Genomic DNA, 24,776 nt, shown 5'->3' with positions numbered 1-24,776 from the left:
TGTTTCCATAATTCATTAGTAAATGAAGTTATAAAAATGAAATTTTAATGCCTTTTCTTATTTCCGATGTTAAAAAAGAAATGGCCGTCTTTATACATTCACAATAATGGCAAGAACGGGGCAACATAATGCTAAGTCACATTTAAAACTGCATTTCCTTTTATGAGGCACAGCGCCTTCAAGAAAATTCTACTCTAATAACACACAGATATGATAAATCTCACATTTTTTATTTTCAAAATTCAGCATAACATTTCATAAATAATGCACACAATATGCGTATTACCTTTTTGGTTACCTTTATTAATTTATGTGTGATCTTCTTGTGTATAAGTAATTTTCATGTCTTGTTGCTTTCTTACAGCATTTTCACTGGGCATTTCCGGCACTTTTCGGGATCTATTATCCATGCATATCATGTTCTTTAAATCAAAACAAAAATAGTAAGTGGCTTCAGGGTTATGAAAATAGTCGTTTTTGTTGACACCTTTACATGAATATCCGTTCAATCGATTAGACATTACCAACTTCATCCCTTCATACAAATAGAAATTTTCAACTTCAACAAGTGTTTAGTCCTAGCAAGATGTTCAAGTGATGCCTTTGATGACTTGAAGGGAATAATAATCAAAAAAGTTCATTTTTTTGAAAATTTCTTCACCACTTTGCACTAATTGGAATAACGAAAGAGTTCTTGTGTATATTAACAAAAGTATTAAATAGCATCGATGATTTTCTTTTTCTGGTAAATGGAGATCTTGTTTTGTTTTTAATTTGAAGGCGTCAAAGCCAAGAAACCTGTAAAACAATAGTTCATGTTATTCGCGTCACTGTCAGACAAAGCACTTTCTGATTTTTTTCTCATATTTTTTTATATTTTATGGTTGATTTTATTTTAAAATAAAAGAATTTAAAACAGTGCACAAAGAGCCTGGGGCAAAACAACGCTAAACCTAACCATATTTTGAAAAAAGACAAAATAAGATGTTACTTACGTTGATAAGAATATTCCAGGGCAAGTGGTTTATCAGCTGGTGGCATCACTTAAATTTTCGCCGCTAAGGCATCCAAACCAAGCGGTGGAGTTTTTACGAAGTTTCGTTTTCATGCCAAAGCCTGGTAAATCCAGTGCAGAAGAAACAGAAAACAAATAAGAAATCCAAAACCTTAGAGTAAGAACGTGTATTAAGTTTTTTTTTTACGCGTAAAAACACACGATGTGACTTAGCACTGTGTTGCCCCGAGCCCTTCGTCCATACCTATACTAAAAAATGCAAAATATTTCAGAATAAAAGTTGCTTCATAAATATTTGAAGCTTGATTTAAAAAGCAACACTTTCTGAAAGGTAAAAGAAATGAATATTAGTAGCGGGAAGGGGCAAGGAGGGATGGAGAAAAAAAAAAAAAAAAAAAGGAATTTCTCTCAAAGTGCTTTTTCGAACGCGCAAATTGAACAATAACATATGTTTTAAGATATTCGATAAATATATCATTTTTCTAGATCGCGTTTTATTCAATAAGTGCACAAAAAAAGTATATATTTTCGACAAGAGAATGCATTTTTGCGTGTTTCTTCAGTTGAATCTTGCTTTTATTTCGGAGAAATGTATTTCTGGAAAAAAGTCTTTGCGCGCGAGTTAAAACTCAAACTGAACGGATCTTTTTATATCCTATTTCTGGCCTTCTACATGTTGAAATTAGTGTATTAAAATTGCATACAAGGAAGTTTAAAATTGAATTATTTATTTATTGCTTTTAGCATTGCTATAAATAATTTCCTACGGGAAAAATTTCATATTTTTATTTATAGAAATAATAAAATATAATAAGAAAAATTGGAGCTATTGTGAATATAAATACTATGAATATTTTTTATATGTAAGTTAAAGTTATATATTTCAAATGGCATTTACATGATGGGCAAAAATTTAATTTAATGCTATTAAAAATGGATTCATAATTTCACTGAAAAGATCTCAATTTATATAATGGAATCTCATTTAAATATCTTATAAGAAAAGTGTGAATTGTGTTTTATGTTTTCCTATCAACCGAATGTAGTAAAAATGAATGGTAATATGCTATGTATTATTCAAAAGTCTTTAGGATCGTTTTTGTATAATTCTGGATCTCATAAAAATGTTTTAAAAAGACAGAAATAGAGAACAATTCTTACCTTCAAATCAGAGTCGATCCTGGACTTCCATTGGCGAGAATACTATTAAAAACTAGACTACTTCTCTGAGACTTAGAATTCCTTACCATTCGAAGGTAATATGTTTTCCACTTCGTTTAATGTTTGGAATTCGTTCTTTTAGGAGACGCAACAGAGTGTTCTAGTCTTATGCTGTAAAAGAATTGGTTCAGTATCCATTGTTCTTTTAAATGAATTATTTTAGTGGAAACTAGTAGGTGCTGTCGTCTATGAATCTCCAATTGAAAAGAACTCAATGCTCTTTAGTTATATATTTGACTATTCGCTTAATTATTTACTTCTTTCAATAAGTTCAAACTGGGGCGTAGAAAAGGCAACTGGGGACAAAGGAATAGCATTTTTTTTTATGTCCCCGTTAATCATATTTGGCATGAAAGAATGAAATAAACCTATGAATATTTCTTATCTACAATGACACCTGTTTTGGTTTTACGTTCATTACGATGAATGATTTAGTTATTTCAAAATAAAAAGAAGGGACATGTTCATTGTTTATTAATTAGAAATTAAATGTCTCGCTTTCATTAATTAATTTATTATCGATATAATAAATGTTTTCAAAATGAAGCATTTACATTCCCTTGTGCAAATATTATTTTTCTACCTTAAATAATGTTTTTTGTCGGTAACATTGTAAATTGATATTTATCATAATTATCCTTTATAAACTGCATAATCTTTGAACAATGAAAAACGCGGTTGCGAAATTAATCAATTTAACATGTTTTAATTCAAATATACATTTCTTTCGCATTTGCATATTCAATATATATAAATAAGCACCTTGTGAATTTACTTTATACATTGTCAACCGAATAAATCACACTTTTCCGCCTTATATTTTCCTCATGAATTATTCACGCCAGCAAAATCTTATTCATATTTGCTGTCGAGGGACTATTTTATGTCTGAATGTAACGTTTTATAAAATTCACGTTTGGATTGGAAATATATATACATATATATATTTTTACGTAACAAAATATTGAAAGCATTTTTGCAAGAAAGAGACACGTTATTCAATAGAAAAAAACAAAAAGTGTTTTAAAAAAGATGAAAGATAGAAAGGGGAAAAAAACCGAAAAAGAAACTTCGCTTTCAACTTTCAACTTTGTAATAAAACCTGTCGAAGGAGATATAGCATTAAAATATTGGCTCCGCTGCAGAAGGTGGCGTTTTAGAAGAGGAAGGCCTTCAACAACCTGAGCCCGAGCGTTATCTCAAATCTGATAAGGTATAATCCATATATTTTTATCATTTCTCGCCAAATCCATTGAAGGAGAAAGAATCTTATGCAAATATTTCTTCCTTTTCTTCTTACACACGATGTTTTCCTTTCAGCGAGAAATGCCATTCAGGCAGGGCAAACACTTGGCAATGCCCTAAATCGGTTTATGCGTAGAGTAATTCTTTTTGCGATCGTATTTATATTCGCAGCTGTATTCAAAGAGAACCACTCAATGGGTTTTTGTCGCCTTTCTAGATACATACATCATAACACGATGGAAATGTACGGGATGCTGAGAATTTAAATGGATTTGACAATTTTTAGCATTTGTATGGCACTTGCTTTTTGCTCTGCCAATACGTATCAATCTGTCAAGATATTAGATGGGACCTGCGGTAAACCTTATAAATCTTTTGACTTCGAGTTTTGACATTTCTTCAAGGGTAATATTTCTTTTATGTGGAGCGCCTTTTTTATTTATTTATTTATTTTTTATTCGAAAAGCGTACTTTTGAGCTTCGGCTATAAACATTTCTCTTTCGGAAGATTGACTTCAGTGGTGCAGTGGAGTAAGTCTTTAGCGTTGCTTTTGGGACTTAAAAGGTTTCTCCCAGGCCGATGTGAAACTTTCTCTATCGACTAGTAAGCACTTTACGAAACGAGAGCTGTTACATTATTGCATGCAAATGCAAACATTCGAACTGAAGTATTTACGACTGTAATTTGTAATCCTCTCAATAACATATGCTGGAATGTTACAAAAAAAAAACTCGTATGATAAACGAATAATTAAAGCTCTTTATATGCTTTGTAAATACAGCTTATTTTTTGTTATTAGTTCAAATTCGTCCTAAAATCGTGATGCATGGTTTGATTATAAAGTGTTATAAACGAGTATTATTAAAAAAAATGCCGGTTTTGATCAGTAATTTACGAGAAGTTATTTTTAAATACATATAAAGGGATGACTAATGAGTTGCAAATGACAATAATACTCGCATATATTACGGCAATGATAACAAAACAAAACAAAAAAACTGTCGAAACTTTATCATTATGGCAAAGTACGTTTCCAGAATTTAGAAAAAAAAAATCTTTATATGATCTTTCTCTTTCTTGTTGCAAATTGGAATGAAAAGAAAGTTCTTTAAATATACTTAAGGAATTCATTTTCAGCAGCAAATGTTCGTACAAAATGTACAGTGTAGAAATTCCGTATACTGTAGGTTTACTTGATGTTATTTCATGTAGATAGATGTAGCATTTATTTCAAAGCAACACGTTTGTGAAATAGTAGTAGAAACAATTCTTTGAATCCAATTCAATGATAGCTAGACCGAAAGAAAAAGAAAAAGACTATTCTTTGCAAGCTGGGGATTGTTTGAAAGGTGCAATTGGTTATTCAGGCATAGTCAAACTTAAGTTCACGATTGACCACAGATGATTTACATAACACTAAAATACAGTGTGCGCCAGTTTTTCCCAGACTTCACACAAAAGCGATAATTGATGCCCGAATGGCCAGCGGTCACGTTGAGATGAAGACCTCAATTTTCAGCTGCGGTTTTGATAAAACCGAGAATACTCTCTGGAGATGATACCATCTGCCATCGGCACGTGACTGTTGAAGCACAAAATGCAAACCAGTAACGCTACGAAACTCTTTGAAGGGTACCAATGCTTGTTGGTTGTCCAGGTATTGTTGTGCTTTTATAGAGCAACCACAATCAAACGCTGGATAGCAGTTGGTCTAATCTTTCACGGGGTCGTGAACTCAGCGCACAAAGGGCGTTCATCACAGCGATGACCCCACAAGTACAGGCGACAGAACCGTGTTCATTGTGAAGATGAGGGCACCTCTGACCCACAGGCACACGTTTAGCTCGTGTGCCACAGGGTATGCAACTGTTTTATTATCTGCAACAAAAGTGGGGGGTTGTCCGCTGCAGGACAACTGAACCTCCAACAATTGTAGGGGTGAGAGTGTGATCCGGTATTAAGCTGTAAAGGTTTGATTAGATTTTGATCACGTTGACAGCACTGGAAACTATGATGAATCATGATTTGTCATGCGACTGAGAACCAGATTGAATTCTTACCTCTAATAATCAAGTTTTCTGAAAAATAACCCTACGAATAGGAATTATTGATCTAGGTATATTTGATTAACAAGCTATTTCTCATTAAAAACCAACACGTAGAACGTATGCCAAACTCGGTTGTTGTTTCGAAGTGTTTGAAGTTTTATAGTTTTACTCCATCCATCAGTCATTGAAGTGATAACCAAATTTTGAGAAACTTTTATACTTTTTTCCTAACATTTTAGCAAAATATTACAATATTTAGATAGATAGATAGATAGAGAGAGAGAAATTATATAAACGTAAAGCATCGTGCGATTAAAGTAATAAACTAAATCTAATTCCAGACACACCTCTATCATTACGTTCTGGTTTTAAGAAACATTTAAACTGATTCTATTGATTTATGGTGAACAAATAATTTACGTTTAACAGGAAATAGAAAGGTACATAAAAATTAAAGGAAGCATCTTTCGTAAATTGAAGAAGAAATTTTAAATAAAATATTCATTTCTCCAGATTTACGATATTAAAGGTAATGATTCAAACCTTTCATATTAGGTAAGTCCCAGTAAGTGGAAGGGGGTTGAATGGGTAGGGGAGGAAGGAATCCCCGGTACAGAGAAAAAAAATATAAAAAAGGTGCGAAACACTTGGTTGTGACGCACTGATACCCGTAACGCATGGTAGCCAACTGGGCGAATCACTTTCTGTCACTGCCTACTGAAACATGAACAGATATGTCTACCCGAAACAAAGGTTAACAAGATACAAAAAAACATCTTCAAAGACAGGATATGGGTCGAAATCCAATCATTATTCATTGTAGAAATGTTTGACTTCATAGTCTCCTAAAAACAGAAGGAAAAGATAAAAAGGGGAAAAAAAATGATGTACTTTGTTGTCGCTTTATGTCATTCAGAATAGCGTTATATTACAGGTTGTCAAAAGGTTTAGTAAAAAACATTTTATTCCCTCTCATTGTCGAAAGAGTTAGCCTAGTTTCCTTTGACTTTGTAAAAAGACTGGAAGCATTTTGCAATTATTTTATTTCCTTCTCTTCTTTTTTTTTACGCCTCCTCAAACAGCAATGATTATTAAGTTTGTTGTAAACCAACCACATATGCTTTGAAAACCACTTTATTCTTATATAATTTACGGTTGTACCCTAAATGGGAAAGTTGCGCTTCTAAATTCAGTCTATGGAATTAGCACCACCAACAGACAGATGAAACAGAAAGGAAGTATTTAAAGCTTAATAACTATCGAGTGATGAAAGATATTATTGAGAGACATTTAAACTGTTTTATTTTTACCCCTCCCCCTATTTTAGCGTAAAACTTACAATACTTATATGGTAGAAATCTGAAAGATCCGTTTAGTTTAAAGCATGGCTATAGTCTAAAGATATGCGCAGTGCAAAAGTCATATACACAAGAAAGTGTTTTGTGAGATATCATATGCTGAATTTTAATCCAGTATTTCTAAGCTACTGCATTTTATCAAATGTAAAATGCTTTAAAGAGAAGATTTTTGAGCTATGTTCTTGGATAGTTTCTTTTAGCACTTTTTTTTTTTTGATTCTTGCACTAAAAAAAATATTGTGACCACCAAACACGTTCTTAAGAGAATTTAATTAACAAATTAATCCTTTATAAATCCATGTAAAAGGATAAATAATAATATTATGTTATTCACCAATTATTTAGTAAACTGTTACAACACATCAATGCTTCATGGTTTATTGGACATTCAATTATATCTATGTATTTGTTTTAGATTTGAATTCTTTTAAATTTAATAATGAGTGAGGATTTGCGGCAGCAGATTTTCACGGAAGTTAGAATATGAAAAGCATTTCTACCAATCGTCCATAAAATAATAGAAATTTTTGAATGATATTTTTTTCTTTTAAATTGATGCAGTAGAATCTGGTAAAAGCATAAGAATTTCAAAATTCCTGGGACCTCAAACATTTGTTCAAGAACTCTGGCTAGACCTATTCCCTATATTTAAGAAATCTTACTCATTTTTTTTTTTTTTTTTTTTGTCTTTGATCTTGTGAAACGAACCAAAAGAAATTTAAAAAAAAAAGAAGCAAAATTCAACAAATATTGTATTTTTTTTTTCCCTCTCGAAATTCGATATTCTAATGAGAAAGCTACTTTGAATAATGCATGACCAATCTAGAAATGATGGCATGTTTCTCGTATATAGTTTTCTAGTGCACAGCAATTTAATGACATCTAGATAATTTAAACTATCACATTAGATCAGAAATATATATATATATATATATATATATATATATATATATATATATATATATATATATATATATATATATATATATATATATATATATATATATATATATATATATATATTGATATTTCAGAGCTAAAATTTATTCACACGCCAGTTTCTAAAGTTTACAGAGCTATTAACTTATCCACAATATACATAAAGGAAAAAGCAAGCACCGGGAAGCAAAATTGTTCAAAATGTCAGTCACTTTTAACTATCTGCAGTAGATACATGTAGCTTCTGTTGGCTTTACAATAGTTCCGAAGAGTTAAAGGGGACGAAATAAAGGGTAACTTAAGGTTATAATCTAACGTTTTAAGAACTTTAAATAGCCCCAGAGTTCAGTTTGTAAAGAGCGAATTGCCTTCCAACTAGCAATTTTCATCGCGTAAATCTCGTTCAGCCCGCCTACCACCTGGCGATTGACCGTTGCCTCGGGCCGGAATTCAAAATTTTATTCTTACTAATTATGCTGCTGGGCGAACTGTACTTCCAAACGGTTTGTGATGTGTGCTCTTTATGAGCACAGTACGTGAGCGACATATTGTTCTTTGGTCTGTGATGTCAGGAGGATTTGGAATTGCTTGTAAAACTTGATATTTAGTGGAACCGGTTTCTAACAAAGACAGTATTTAAGTTAATCTTATGGATTCTCGACCATTTATCTACTCCCGGTGGCACTAAATAAAAATGGAATTATACTTCGCTCGTTTGAGGACATTTCTGAAACATCTAAAAAGAATTTATATTTCCACCGGGGTTCTTTGATATTTTTTTAGTGGGACTTGAATAAAAATTTGTCTACGCTTTTATGCAACTTTATGGAACGACACAAAGGAAGAAGAAGAACAGAGTAAAAATAAAAGCAATGTTTTATAGACGATTTATTGCAACAATGTTTAGAACAGAATATCAGGATTTGAACATGAATAGGACAATGATTCCAATGTAAATGCTTTGTTCTCGAAAGTTACAGGACCTACTCCTTAATGGTGTTTATTGGGAAGAGAAGAGGATCGAAAATTATTAACGCATTCAGAAATTTGTTTTTGCAAGGAAACGAATTTATACAATAGCTAAACATCCACTTAACAAAATACATTTTACAATAAAAGTAATTTCTTCTTAAAAGGTGCATGAAGATGGCGAATAATAGCATGAAGATTCGTTTCTTAGAATTGTAATCTTTAATTATTACTGTTAATAAAATTGTTTTAAAAATAAATGTGAAAATTAAGAGAGAAGTAAAAGAATTTTGCCAATAAGAATATCCTGATGCGGTATTTTGTGTACTCTGATATAATTTCACTTTGTTCTAAAAGCTATTTAAATGTGAAAGAGTCATTATAATCAAAATTCTTACTCTCTTTCTTTTTTTTCAAATTATTTCGACATTTTCGTAGTATTTATTTCAGCAATATATTATTGGTCTATAATAACTCTACTAAATAAGAAGTATAATTCTTACAACCACAATAGTTCGCTTATTCTTGTTATTATTATATTTCGTTATTTGTTATTATTATATTTCGTTATTTGTTATTATTATATTGGCGTATTTTTGTTATTATAGTTCATGTTATTTTTGAATACAAGGTCTTAAGACAACTCTAATTCTTTTTTAATAATTGAAACTTAATTTCATTCAGCATTTTAAGCGAAAGAGTTAAAAAATTAACGTTTCAAAGCTATTCAAAGCATATAGCTGCAAAATTAACAATAAATAAAATACATTTAAGTCTTTTATCAACTTAATAATTTGAAAATGATGATAAAAACATTTTTTTTAATTTGAAAAATTTATTAGATGTAATACAACTTTTGTAATACACGCGTCAATAATTACTATTCCTTTATTAGTTAAATACTTTCAGGTTCAAAGAAATTTTGGCATCATACTTGCACACAGCATATTTCATTTTAATAAAAATAATAAACATTATTAGTATTTTTGTTACAAGTATATTTTATGTAGCTTAAGTCTTCATTTTTGTGTTCTTAATATAAATTTAAAAAAGTGGCTGCTGAGATTTGTAGATTAAGAGTTTATTCAAAATCTATTTTGGTATATCAGTTACTTTTTGCTTCAGACTTCAATCCGTGTACTACTGTATCAACATAATGAGTGTATGTCGGGGGGGGGATGCAGAAGTCTCTAAGAATAGACATCAAAGTACAGAGAGCTGATGAAGTAAACTCTTGAAACTTTTCTCCTGTGTTGATAATGTTACTGTTATACGAAAAAAAATCTGAAATTAAACAAACTAAATGTGTTGATAAATACTGAGGAAAAAATGGCTATTGCCACAAGAGAAAATAGATGATTCGTAATGAAAGAGTATTTATATACTTGGAATCTTTCCAGTCATATCTTGGGATCACTCAAGATTTTAAAATAATCAACCATTTTATATGATTTCGAGGAAGAGTGATTTACAAAATATTCGGGTTGCTCTTTTCAAGTAGGATGATGAATTTCTACTGAAAGTCAAGTTATACGTTAGATGATAATATTTTTAATCTTTAGGGGCTAATAGCGAGCTAGTTGAGTTTTTCATATGGATTGAAAAATAATTCAAAATTGCTATTTCATTGATACCAATTACCTTAAATTATACAAAAAGGAAAAAAAAAAAAAAAAAAAAATTAAATGTAATGATAAAATTAAGTTAAAAATATCCATTTTTTGAATAGGACGTTTTAAATTATTTTGGTTTGTCGAACAATAATAATTCATTACATTTTAAAAGAATGTTCCTTTCTAAATTAATATCGTGTCATTTAAATGCACAATAAATGGTTGAATAACATGCATTTATACATTGTATTGACTCGATGCATTAAAAAAAAAAATCAAATAATCAAAATAAGAGAATGAATTTATACTATTTCATGAAATCAATGAAGCGAGAAACATTAGGTGCATTTCTTAGTAAACTTTTTTTAAAGAAAAGAGTGGTTGATATAATCACTTATGTTGATAAATAAGAAGTCTCAAATGTTTATGGGAAAGATGACAAAATATTGATTTCATAATTTTTTCCTAAAAAGCGAAATATTCATCTTAAGATGCAATTATTAGAAATCAATGAAATTTTTTTTTGACTGTACAAAACTTACGTACTGGAATACTCTAGACAGATATTTACCTTAAAATGATATATATTTCATATTTTTCATACAGTCATATTTTTCTAACAGTGAAATGACGAGGTTAATGAATATTCATCCAATCTCTACCTATAAGTTTTATTTCATATACGTCAACATTAAAGATATATAAAAATAATAAACTAATAAAATATTAAAAAAAAAAAAACTTCACAGATGAAAAGTGCAGTTGCTACATCACCTAATGCTATATATCTAGCTTAAATTTCAGCATGTAACTATATTGCGATGAAAAGTAAACATTCAGTTTTTATCAGTGTTATAAGTCACTATAAATTAAATTATGTCAAAGAAAAGAGTGGTTGATATAATCACTTATGTTGATAAATAAGAAGTCTCAAATGTTTATGGGAAAGATGACAAAATATTGATTTCATAATTTTTTCCTAAAAAGCGAAATATTCATCTTAAGATGCAATTATTAGAAATCAATGAAATTTTTTTTGACTGTACAAAACTTACGTACTGGAATACTCTAGACAGATATTTACCTTAAAATGATATATATTTCATATTTTTCATACAGTCATATTTTTCTAACAGTGAAATGACGAGGTTAATGAATATTCATCCAATCTCTACCTGTAAGTTTTATTTCATATACGTCAACATTAAAGATATATAAAAATAATAAACTAATAAAATATTAAAAAAAAAAAAAAAAAAAACTTCACAGATGAAAAGTGCAGTTGCTACATCACCTAATGCTATATATCTAGCTTAAATTTCAGCATGTAACTATATTGCGATGAAAAGTAAACATTCAGTTTTTATCAGTGTTATAAGTCACTATAAATTAAATTATGTCAAAGAAAAGAGTGGTTGATATAATCACTTATGTTGATAAATAAGAAGTCTCAAATGTTTATGGGAAAGATGACAAAATATTGATTTCATAATTTTTTCCTAAAAAGCGAAATATTCATCTTAAGATGCAATTATTAGAAATCAATGAAATTTTTTTTGACTGTACAAAACTTACGTACTGGAATACTCTAGACAGATATTTACCTTAAAATGATATATATTTCATATTTTTCATACAGTCATATTTTTCTAACAGTGAAATGACGAGGTTAATGAATATTCATCCAATCTCTACCTGTAAGTTTTATTTCATATACGTCAACATTAAAGATATATAAAAATAATAAACTAATAAAATATAAAAAAAAAAAAAAAAAAAAAAAAACAACTTCACAGATGAAAAGTGCAGTTGCTACATCACCTAATGCTATATATCTAGATTAAATTTCAGCATGTAACTATATTGCGATGAAAAGTAAACATTCAGTTTTTATCAGTGTTATAAGTCACTATAAATTAAATTATGTCAAACGAATTTCAATCATTTACTGCATTCATGCAACACTCAAATACTTCGTTTGCAGTCTAACTATTATTACAGTGGAGCTTGACTAATTTGAACATTTACAATTCGAATTTTCCTTTGGAGCTTCGAATTTTTTATTAAAAAAAATATTTTGAAAAATTCGAAATTAAAACTAACTTAAAGTTAATAAAAAAAAGGTTTGAATTTTTGAATTGTTCTCTTTAATTTAAACGCCCTTTACTTGTATTTATTGTTACATGGCAGTGTATTCATTGAAAAAGAAAACAATAAAATTTTCTAACTTTTAAAAAAGTTTAAACGCAAAAGATGTAAACTATACTTTTATTTTGTAGTTTTATTGTGTATTTGTTTTATTCAAAGATATAAATGTTGTTTATTCATTACAATTCCTTATTTATAAAAATTGCTTTGCTTTTTTAAAGAATAATAGTTATTATTACTTTATTTATCAAAAATACTTATCTTTTATTTATAATCTATTAAAACTTGTAAACATTAAGAATAAAGTTTTGCTGCCAACTTTAGTATAAAATTTTTCGACACAGTTTTTCTAAATTCGAATTATCCAAGTTCCTGTATCAGTATATATAGATTCTACAATGAAAAGCTATTTTTTTATAAATATATTTGAAGCTATTCTTATCATATATTTATAAAATTGCATTTTTCATGCGCTTTGGAAGGAAATAAAATGCGAACGCAGGAGAGTTCGCGTTAAAAATGTATCTATATTTATATTCGATGTAGGTATAGAAATAAACGACCTAATGCCGCATTTCTGTAATCTGAAGTCGAAAGCGAAAACATTGAATATAATATTTATTTTCACCATCCTTAGATAAGATACACTTACGATTTTTTTGGTTTATAGATTCTTCAGAATCGAACAACGCAGAAAGTTTTCGTACTGACGAGAGGGAAACGTTTTTGGATAAGGTCCAAGTGAATAGCGGCAAAATTCATCAAAAGTTCTCTAATATGTCTGAGATTTTTACGGATTTTTTTTTTTCTCTTTTGCTCCACTACTGTCGTATATATTATCTTCCTTCCACTCTCTCGAAGTAAAAATAACTCCGCGTCTTTTAAGAAACGACGTACTTTTTCTCATAATATGTATTTCTACATAGTAGCTTTGTTATTTAGGTTTTTAGTCCACCGAATCTTCTAAGATGCGAGACGCAGTTGGAGTCATCATTAATTAAAATATATGACGATTAGATCAGTGGGGAGCTTTGATTCAAGAACATTTTTTACAGAAAATGCGTATCATCAGCGTAATTTTCGCATACTTTTGTCATTGGTCATTTGTTGTATGTTTTACATAAGGATGGTTACGCTTATATTTTGGTACCGAAATAGTTTGAAGATTGGAGAACTATCAGACTTTTTATGAAATTCAAAAATGTACATTTTTTTTCAAAACAAAACATGATCATACAATTTCGCAAGAGAATATTTGTTGCGGATGATTATACTTATATTTTTGAACCAAGATAGCGTGTTCTTAGATGGGTATTAACCCCCCCCCCCTTCAAAAAAGCTTAGTCGGCTACTAAATTTTTTAAAAATTAGATACAACTTATTTCATCTTTTATTTTAATTTTAAAAGAACATCTCGAATACAATTTACACCGTTATTTCTAAATATTTACTCTAATAAAAAATAATGCTTAACACGAAAATAAGATGAAAGAAAAATTGGGATAGTTTTAAATGCTGCAGATATTTCTGCTTATATTATCATTAGAATTATAATCTTAAAATGTTTCCAGATACTCTGAATCTTACGCCATTAAACTGCATCAAAACACATTATTTATTAGCAGATGGATATTTTTTCTTCGATTTAAAAAATAATGCCAAAATTGGACTGGCAGTACACGTATAATCTCTATTAAACACACAAGTATTAAAAATGAAAAAGGGGAAATAAACACTGCAGATAAATATGATATAACTGAAAGACAGTATTCCTTTCTCAAAATTTTGCTTAGAGGACATAAATTACTGTATTTCCAATGATATTGTTTAACATGCGACAAAAATGTAAGGGACATTCTTTAACTGTTATTTTTTCTCCATTAAAAGGCTTTAAAGATGTTTTTTATTCATGCTATATATTAAGATTTATTCTATTCTTTTTTTTTATCGCACAATGATTAAAAACTAAAAAAAAAAAAAAAAATCAAAATATTAAATTAATTGTATCCTTTTACTGCTGCTGAAATTCTTGATTATTTAATAGTCTGATTCTCTGATAAGATTAATCGTTTCCTGGTCCTGACATATATTTCCCCTTAGACATATTATATTTTGGGGGAGAAAAGGATTTTATTGTGCCTATCATTTATTGTTTTATTCTTATATGAAAAGCGGAGTTTTATCCTGAATACTTCAAATAATAAAGTCGGCATTGCTGTAAATTGTATAAAGTTAACAGTATTGTATACGTATTAGTAATAAAAATAACAAATTATTATTCTATACGTAAACGTAATTATATTTAGAATCAGTGATAACTCAAATTGGGGACATGCAGAAAACTACGAACTGAAGATTCACCCATAATGATATCATATGTGTCTCTACGCATTTTAGATTTATAGAGACAAATCACTGAAATTAAAAAAAGATATCACTTTAAAAAGATACTCTCATAATACAGAATACTGATTTTTAGTCCCGAAAACTAACTGTTATTCAAATATATATAACATAGTAACACATTTAGAACATTGTAATACATGAAATAACATTGTAAGACATTTGGAACAATTTGATTAAACTATGTTTATGTGCTATGTAATTTTTCTATACTACCAGGTTAAGTTGCCAATCACTTCAGAGCTTCGTTAGGTTTAAATTACTTTAAGTAAACTATATTGATGGTATAACTAACGTTTATCTCAAATAACTTTAAGAAAACCGTACTGATGATATGCATGGTTTCTTTACTCTTAAATAGCTCCACGTATTCTTTATTGATAGTTCGTTAAATAAAGTTCTACTAATTTCAAATATCTTCAATTATATCAAATTTATTATATTATTAAATAGATATTCTCTACTGTTAAATCATTCATAATATATCATACCGACAAATCCTTAAATAATAAGACTACAAAAAATAAATAAAAGCTATTCTAATTAATGACTTTAAATTATTAAGTCTTTGACCGTAGTTTTTAAAATGATGGATTGACAAAATCTCAGATTTAAATGCAAGCACGAAAACCTCAATCACGTTCAATGGAGAGAAAAGTCAAATTTAAGATTAAAAGATTTTCCCCTTAAAAGAATTATCCAGACATAAAAATGTCTAGAAGTGTAAGCATTTTTGCTTAAATAATAACTTATTCAGTGTGAAAACGCATAACTGGCATTAATAATTCATCAGCTTTGAGGGGAGGAATGAAGTTTGAATACATTTTCCGCAATGAAACATTTCTCTAAAAGAATCACCTCTCTGATGACTTGTTTATTCTGAAATTAATTTCATTATGTTTTTATTTTTTTTATCTTTTTGAAAAGGAAAAGGCCCTATGCAATTATTCTCATCCAAATTTAACTTCACTTGTTTAAGAAGATAATGTTCCGAGTTACATGCAAAGTATTTGAATTAAAAAAAAAACTGATGTTGGATCATTTGTTAGATGCGATTTTACTACTAAAATTTTATGTCATATCACAACAATTTTCATGTAAAAATGATTAAAGTGTTGCCTAGAAATTGATTTGATATTTTCCTCTCCTTGGAAAAGAGTAGAAGTGAAATAAGAAAAGTAATAATTGCTTGTCCCCACACATATAAATACAGCAAATTGATTCTATTCGATTTCTTATGGAAGCAGATATTCCTAATTTTGGTATCCTTTTTAAAAATCTCTTTATTAAAAGAGATCATTCTTTTCAAACATTTTTTTTTCTAAAAAGAGCTAAACTAAGATATAAAAAATAACTGTACTTTGCCTGATAATTTAGTATTTCAAAATCGTTTTAGATTAATTTGTTTCATTATGTCTGCATGAAATATTTTTGACCTAACAAATTATTATCACCTATTTCTTAGAACTTCGCTTTCGCTTTTTCCAACCATCGGCTGAAATGGTTGGGATCTCTGGTTGAGGCCTGAGGCACATTTCAAAATTCTTGCTTTTCTTTTTTTACTTTATATACACATTTATTGCGAATAGATGAAAAAATTGTCAGGTCTTCGAGACTTTTATGGGGAACACTGACAAATCCGAAATTAAAAATTTTAAAAAGAAATTATTCTGAAGAAGAGTTTCAGAATTTAATTTGATGCCTACATTTTTACGTTTTCACATACTTGAGAAATGTATTGATTCATATAGAATTAATGATTTACATTTGACTGAATAATTTTTTTAAATGTATGGTCTTATATAAACGTAAAATGCATTTACCTTTAATTTAAAAAAAACCCCACAAATATATATGAAAACTGATTGTTGCATTGTTGCCTAGTAACAACTAAATTCTGCTTACAGCAAATTGATTACTTTAATATAATCTCAGTTGAATTTTACGGAAAAGCGATATTTATTTCCATTCATATAATAATAACAAAAGAACACATACAAATTGCTAAAATTTCTAAGAACTTGCGGATATGGTTTGAATGTTTATGGACACTAAAATAAAACGAAGAGTTCAAATTTTTTGTAAACCGAAGTTCGAAAAATAAAAATGAAAATACAGAAACCGGAAAATTGTTTTCAAAGTCCTGTTTATAAAATAAATACGGAGAAAAAATTGTATTCTTAAGCTCAGTTTGTTTTAAAAGATTCGTTTTCAAATTTAAAGTATAACATAGTTTGCAGCTTTCTAAGATACTGATAACAAACATGACTTCCAAATAATGCTCCATTTTTCATCCTCAAATAAGGAGATATTTCGATGTACTTGTGTTGTCAACAATTATTTTACTATACTTCCTACCATTCTTCACTACGATTAAAGAAGATGATTAAATTAGAACCCATTCTGCGTCTGATACAGAAATTACATCATTGATTAATGCTAATGGAAACTGCAACGTTAATTAAATTAATTAAATATAGTGGAATGCCCAAATATCGGGAATCTCTATATAACAAACTTTTTTTTGCAAGAATCATGAAAGAAAAAGAATCAATCAAAAGAAAAATAGTTTCTGTATAACGAATTAAATTCCAATATATCGAATACAAATATTTGCTTAAAAAATAATGTGTACATATTGTTATGAAAAAGTAAAATTTCGTACATAAGAAGGGATATAAATTATAAAAAAAGAAGGAAAACAAAAATTGTTTCGTCAGTTCTTACTACAATAGAAATTCTGGGAAGATCGAAGATGTTTACGAAAAAGTAATGAACACTTGCCGAAGAGTCATATGATTCCTTAGTTTCTGTCCTTTTCTTGATTTGGAGCGAAAGTTTTTACTTCAAATTCAACTTAGTTCCTAGATTTCTTATAGTGAATATAACGAGCCTGCGAAACTTATTAAGTGTAAAATAAAAGTTGAAATTTAATTGTGGATGTAGAAAGCGAGACGGAAATTAAAGACACGGCAAAAGGATATGAAATTTTAATGTTTGATATCAATAATTTCGAAAAACCGCTGTTAGTTGTACATTTTCAAATATAAATTTCTTTGATAGTTTCATTCGTTTAATCTTTAATCCTAAAAATGAAGTTTGCTTAGTTATTTTTAGTATAAAAATGATGAATATACTAAAATATGTATTTCTGCGAAGTGAATTTTTTTCTAGTTATATTCAAGTTCCATATATAGAGATTCGATTGCATATGCGATAAGAGCTAATGCTTTATACATTGACAAAATTTCATTAATACTTTTATACGAACTAGACAGCATCACCTGTGAAAGAAATAAAAAATTTTCCTTTCAAATACTGAATTTCTTTAACTGGTTAATAGCGTTTAAATGGAATTCTGATTAAATATATATTTAACAGACCTTGATGACACCTGAACATTTCCTACATTGTTAATTAAAATTATGCTTGACTAGATAATTGCCCAGCCCTCATGCGTATGCTTTTGGACACTGACATCTCGTTCTCTATCAATGAATGTGTGAATCAAAATTAGATTGCATGCATCTAGAACGGATCATTTTTCAGAACGTATCATTAGAAAATCAAAATCGTGTGCCGTTTGCCGAACATAGATATTTAATTTCCAAACCAAAGTATTTTATTTTGCTAAAAAATGGCAGGTTTAATTAATGCATGGTACTCATGAGCATGCATTGTTTATATACAGATTTTACTTCAGAAATTTCTCTAAATGAAAAGTACATAAATTTTCATTTGAAGCTAATTTGCTATTAATTTTGTTAGTTTTAAGTATTAAAAAAAATCTGAAGTTTAATTTCTTTTCTTAAGAAAAAATATTACATTTTATTTAGATAAAAATTATTGAAGTGATGCATATGTATTAAGTAATTAATCTGGAATCCGGAGTGAATAATACATAAATATTAAGGAAAAATAAATCTGTTTTTATTGTATTATTGCCTTATCAATCAATTATAAAAAGTAGTTAAAAGACAACTTCGTTTTATAAAAAATAAAAGAGAAAGCTGCTGTAATGCACACTTTATGAGACAAACATTCTTGCTAATGATTTTCTTTTAATCTAATCATATTCAAACTCACATTTCATTAATGATCATATTATTAAATATTGAAGATCTGATTTCAGAAATAAATACAAGGCCAATGAGAAAAATTTAGCCATCTTCGATTTCAAAGCAACTTTCTTTAAAATTTAACAGAAACATATTAAATAATATTGATGGCTTATAAGTAATTTTGTAAATATGCTATTATTCGATAAAAGAAATACTAAAAAAAAAAAAAAGAAAAAAAAATCTTTATAAAATACACGAAAGAATATCTCCATGAAAAATAAAAGTTACAGATAAATATCATTTAGATTTTTCGTCAACCATTACTACTTACCTGAATACAATTTTTGCAAGCGAGCTGTAGAATTAAAATGAAGTAACATATTTCAATATTACTAGTTTGCATACATAAAAAATTTCTATTGCACCTACTGATCGAATTACAGAAAGGAGTAACTTACCCCTTAACTTTAAGGTCACGTAGTACCTTTGAAAAATTTACAAATCATTTACTAGAAATCGAGTTCTTACTTACCAAAAGAATAACTCTTACTTCTTTCCATTTTCTTCCAATGCTTACAAGCAGACGTAGTTTTATGCAATTAAAAAAGCAAAGAAAAAAAATGAACATGAGATCCGCAAAATCGTTTGGATTAATCTCGAAATTTTTAATAATAAGTCGATGTCAGATAACATTTCTATGCTTGAATGCGTATGTTTTCTGCAATTTGAAATCGTGCCGTGAATCTGTTATAAAAATATGTTGAACGTATTGGAAAGTAATCTTTACGCCTTTGATCCATTTGTCTCAAATTCCGAAACGGTTTTTAGTGGATATTTTTATTAACTTGCTTGAAAGTTTATACCATCTATTTCATGCAATGTGAGCGCACCAGCATCATGTTTTATGAAATGTGAGCGTGCCACCATCATGTTCTGGGGAATTTGCAACATCACATCTTAATAAAAATGTGTACAATTTATCATACTATTCTTTTAACCTAATATTAAAATAAAATACTTTTTTAGACAATGTGTGTTTTAATTCCATAAACAAAATTATACACCCTATATTTCTTTTCAAATTTTGACTTAATCCTTCATATTAAACTGGTAACAAAATACTATTATTATCCAATTTATGGAATTAATAATTAAGAGATGTGCCAATGATAAATTCTGTAGTTAAAATTTATTCTGTTCTTCCACGCTGTTTGTGATTTTCATCGAAACACGCTATGTCTTCATCAGTCATAAGACAATGGAATTACAATTATAACATAAACAACCCAAAACTACTTTACATCGAACGTGTTTTTATTTAACATCCTAATCTTCAGTTGAATCATTGGCCGATCTCATAGCGCTATTCATCTTGATTAGCGTATATCTTCAATTTGATGCATAATTTGCTATATTAATATGCCTAGTAAAAAATTCATGTTTCATTTACCTAAACGATCGAGCGTAAAAGCTTTATTTTTATTTATAAAGTCAAGGCTTTCAAAAGAATAAATGATAGATTTGTATATATTTCATATCAATTGCTAGTATTCTCACATAAATGTCATCTTTAGAAGTCACGAGATTGGTATACAGCTTACAACTCTAATATAAATAGTAAAAGATAAGTTTCGTTTAACATGTCTTTAATGACAAAGTGGAGAAAACTATGTTTTTATCTGGGATGTTAAATTTCCAAAAGAATCAGCAGCCGGACTATGTGCATTTCACTATCAAATGTTAAGAGCTCCCACGTGAGTACCATCTTCAGATATCTCAAAGTTTGGGAATCGGATAAACCACTCTGGTCATTCCTTGCTAAGGGGTGGCGAAACACTTCGACCACGTTTTTCTTCGGAGGCTTTTTTTAAAAGCCTAATGAGACTTCCACCGTTGGTCTTTAAAAAAAAAAAGAAAATAATAATAAAAAACGATAAAAAAAAGGATGAAACGGCAGCATTGATCTTGGTAGGTGCTGACAACGGAACAGGCCTTGAGCGCGTGTGCAGAGTGGGGGAGAGCAGTTTGTTTAAATCGAAAAACGGAGGTTTTCCCTTTCGGCTGCTCTTTGGAAGGGGGAGGGGGATCTAAGACATGAGGGGGGTGCGCTCACATTTTCCTTTTCCTTGGAAGCGAGAAAAATCGGGTGCATTGTCAAGCGAAAAGGGAACCTTGGTGTAACGGATGAGTAGGATTTGAATACGCGACCCGGTTCCTTTAGGCGTGTCGCAGTCGTACAGGGGAAAAAAAAGTGTCGGAGGGTATGAGAGAAGTATCAAATGGAATTACCGTGCTCGAGAAGACTGCTGAGTTGGTCCAGAGTGTCGAGATGAAGCGGGTGCGGCTGCTTCCGACGCGACATCCTCACAGTTGCTCGGCCCCTGAAATGACAAAAATCCACAGTTGGTGAGAGTGTTACATCCACGCACGCAGCGCGCAACTTCCCCACCCCGTTATCATCTTTCCCTTCCGTCATATTTCCCCCGAGCGATTATCATAAGCGATCCGCCCCCCGACGATAGATCGCGCCGGCAAAACTCAGCCGGCGCGACCAACCGCCGAAGCCCCTTCCCTCACCGCGACTCGACGGACGCTGCACCGGTGGACGCAGCAGTCTCTGGCCGCGGGACACTTCGCCAGCGCCCGTCAGCCATGCCCTGCTGTTCCGGTCGCGAATCTCTAAGGATTCCGACAGCCTCCTTTGGATGGTTTTTACTGAAAACAGTTTCTGTGCGAATCAATTAAATCAAGGTTAACTATGTTTGTGTATCCGACTCCATATTCGTTGGATTTCGCCAATAAGTGCGAGGATTTCGAGCTTAGGAGAAAATCTTTAATAAAATCGGGAAGCTATGTTTGGTATACAAAGACAGATTAAATTTGATTTAACTTGCAGTATTTAAGGTTAACTGTGTTTGGACATCCGACGCTAAATTTTCAATATCATTGGATTGTGTCAATGAGTGCGAGAATTTAAGCATTAATTTCTTGGGAGAAAATACTGATAAAATATGAATACAGTATTGTGTACATAAAAATTTAACTTGATTTAACACATAATATGTTTGCAATGACTTCATATTTTACGCCGATCTTTTTTATCTTTATAAAATGTTCGCGATTCTCGAAGGATTCAATCAACCTCCTTTGATGGTTTCTACCGAAAGCATTTTGGGCGCGAATCAATTAAATGAAGGTTAACTCCGTTTGTATATCCAACGAAGTATTCACGACAGCGTTGGATTTTATCAATGGGAGAGAGGATTTAAAGCATTAACTCCTCGATATTTGACAAAATATGAGCACAATGATGGATGCTGAAATACAGATACAGCATCATTTAACTTGTTACACTTAAGTTATTTTCAATGTTATCTATGTTTCTGCACTCAGCGATGTGTTTGTTGGAGTCTGTTAATAAGATGATTTTAACTTTTACTTCATTGTAATAAGAAAATATGTGATAATGTATAAATGCAAAAATATATAATCTAAGACAAATTAAATATCATTTAACATGTAATGCTTTTATACCAATAATTCATTTAATCGAGATATATTTGTTTGGACTTTAGCGAATCTGTTATGGATTCAGCCTTCTTTGCATGGTTTTTACAGAAAAAATTTTGGGCTTGAATTAAATAAATAAACGTTAAGTTGTTTGTCTATTCGACTTCCTGCTCTAAGGATTTTGTCCACGAGTAAAAGGATTTATTTAACAATGAAGAGGTAAATATAAAATATGAATCTAATGTTTTAAACAATAAAGACAGATTAAATTTGATTTAACTCGTAGTACTTTTATTCTAATTACATATTTTTTGCTAGTATTTCTAAATTGGCTTATACACTTTAATAAGCATCAAAATGATAATTAAATATCATTAACTAATCCTCCTCAAATCCAGATTAATAGCTTTTTTGGTAATTCATCTACTGGTTTACTATATTTAAGAGCTATATACTTATATATGTATTTGTAGACTTGAATTTAGAACAATCTGGTTTAAAATTTCGAATTTTTTTCTTTTTAATCAAGAAAGTTCTGTAATTTTTTCCTTGTTTTCTGTTGTTTTATTTGGAAGAAAATTTAAAATAATTCAATGATCAAAACTGAGATAAAAATATCTAATTGTTTAGGATTTAATTATAATTAGCTTTTTTGCCATTTTCAATCTTATTAATAAAATTAATTGAAATTTTAATCTCTAATGAAAAGAAAATGTATTTAAATGTTAGTCAAAAGATAATTTTTCTTTTTGTATTCCCAAAATTCTGTAATAAAGACACGTTGGATCTACAAATGCACAGGTTTCCAGTAGAAATCATGTATTTTTTGATTTTACATTGTCATTTCTTAGACGACACTATGCCGAATTGCATCTTGATTATTCTTGCCAATGTAAATTGAATACTGCAGTTCATTCTGAGCTCATATGAAATATTTTAGCGTTAGTAAAAACTATTGATTTTTCTGCTCTTTGCGACGAATATAATGGAAATTAACACTATATTGCGTTGATAATTGACTTAGAGAAGTGAATTCCCAAACAAGTGATAGACATCTAATGCAAAATTGTATAAAGATGAAATGCCGTACTATTCAATTGATTTATGGTCTGGTACATAATTATATAAGTACACTTTATACCCTGTATGTATGCATGATGGTTGATGACTTTAAATATATGAATTTAAATTTGAGAATAATGATTGTTTGTTTATTATCACTAGTTCTTCAATTTATGGTACTTAAAAATGATATTAAATTATTGTTAATAAATGATACAATTTGCCAAAGAACAATAAAACACTTAAAAGTAATATTCCACGTATATTTGAAATAAAAATTGTAGAAGAATTGCACATATATTGGAAAATTGATCTAGCTCTTATCTCGTAATGAATATAAAACCAATGATTTATTAAAAATGCTATGTTTGTTCAGAAAATTGTTTTCATCTACCTAATGTTAATTTTTATAAACATTTCCTTCTATTTAACTTTAGCTTAGTTAAGATCAATAAAAATAATATATTTTTTTCAATATTGAATATTTCTCATTAATGATATTCTCGTTTCACAGAATTTATTTTTCAGTTATCGGAATTTCCTTTTTAATCTTATCGGATAGAATTCCCATCAAACAGAAATACAACATATAGAGATGACCATTGACAAAGAGCAAGTATGAACCTACGTGGGGATTATATTTTAAGTAATTGTCTAAGGTAAAACAAATATTAACATTAAACTTCAGGATAATAAATTTACTTGGATAATAGCTCAGGATGACAAACGGAAGTAAGGTTGCATTTAATTTTATTTATCATTTGGGAATTAAAATGAATTAGTAAATTTTTATCAAAACCAAGCATACATTTTTAATAAAATTCATTACATTTATAATAAACATTGTTTTTTCTTTTTGAATCGAATTAAGATTTTAAAAAAATTCGCGTATAGATATATTCTGGGGGAGTTAATTCCTAAAATGTGTGCTTTTTTTTTCTTTATTTATTTAAAGCCATTTTTCATTGTTACTACAAAATATCATCAGCCTCTGTTACATGAAAACAGTTTATAATTACTGCTTTTATGTTAAGATAGAGCACGATTTCTGTCATAAATACGAAAGGTTAGTAATGTAGCTAAATTACCTGCAAATATATTGATTTCAAATATTTATATTCAATCGAGTCACCAGGAGAGGATCTTGATACTAAAATTCAGTTTAAAATATGTTTTTTTTTCA

General features: G+C 29.4%; 1 protein-coding gene and 1 long non-coding RNA gene across 3 annotated transcripts in view; one reads left to right on the top strand and one right to left on the bottom strand.

Annotated features, from left to right (window-relative positions):
* LOC129960905 (uncharacterized) overlaps positions 1-24,776 on the top strand; it is a 516,162-nt gene that overhangs the window by 202,218 nt on the left and 289,168 nt on the right. The window lies entirely within an intron of this gene.
* The window catches only part of LOC129960904 (sal-like protein 3), a 206,746-nt gene that overhangs the window by 141,738 nt on the left and 40,232 nt on the right, over positions 1-24,776 (bottom strand). Inside the window, exon 2 of the mRNA XM_056074623.1 lies at positions 21,311-21,402. Within this exon, the coding sequence (XP_055930598.1) occupies positions 21,311-21,383 (73 nt within the window). The 5' untranslated portion in view covers positions 21,384-21,402. The remainder of the gene's footprint in view (positions 1-21,310; positions 21,403-24,776) is intronic.

Source organism: Argiope bruennichi, chromosome X2 (genome assembly GCF_947563725.1).
Source record: "Argiope bruennichi chromosome X2, qqArgBrue1.1, whole genome shotgun sequence".
Classification (NCBI taxonomy): Eukaryota; Metazoa; Arthropoda; class Arachnida; order Araneae; family Araneidae; genus Argiope; species Argiope bruennichi.
The sequence above is the reverse complement of the archived record's forward strand: the minus strand, read 5'-3'. Positions and strand labels throughout refer to the sequence as shown.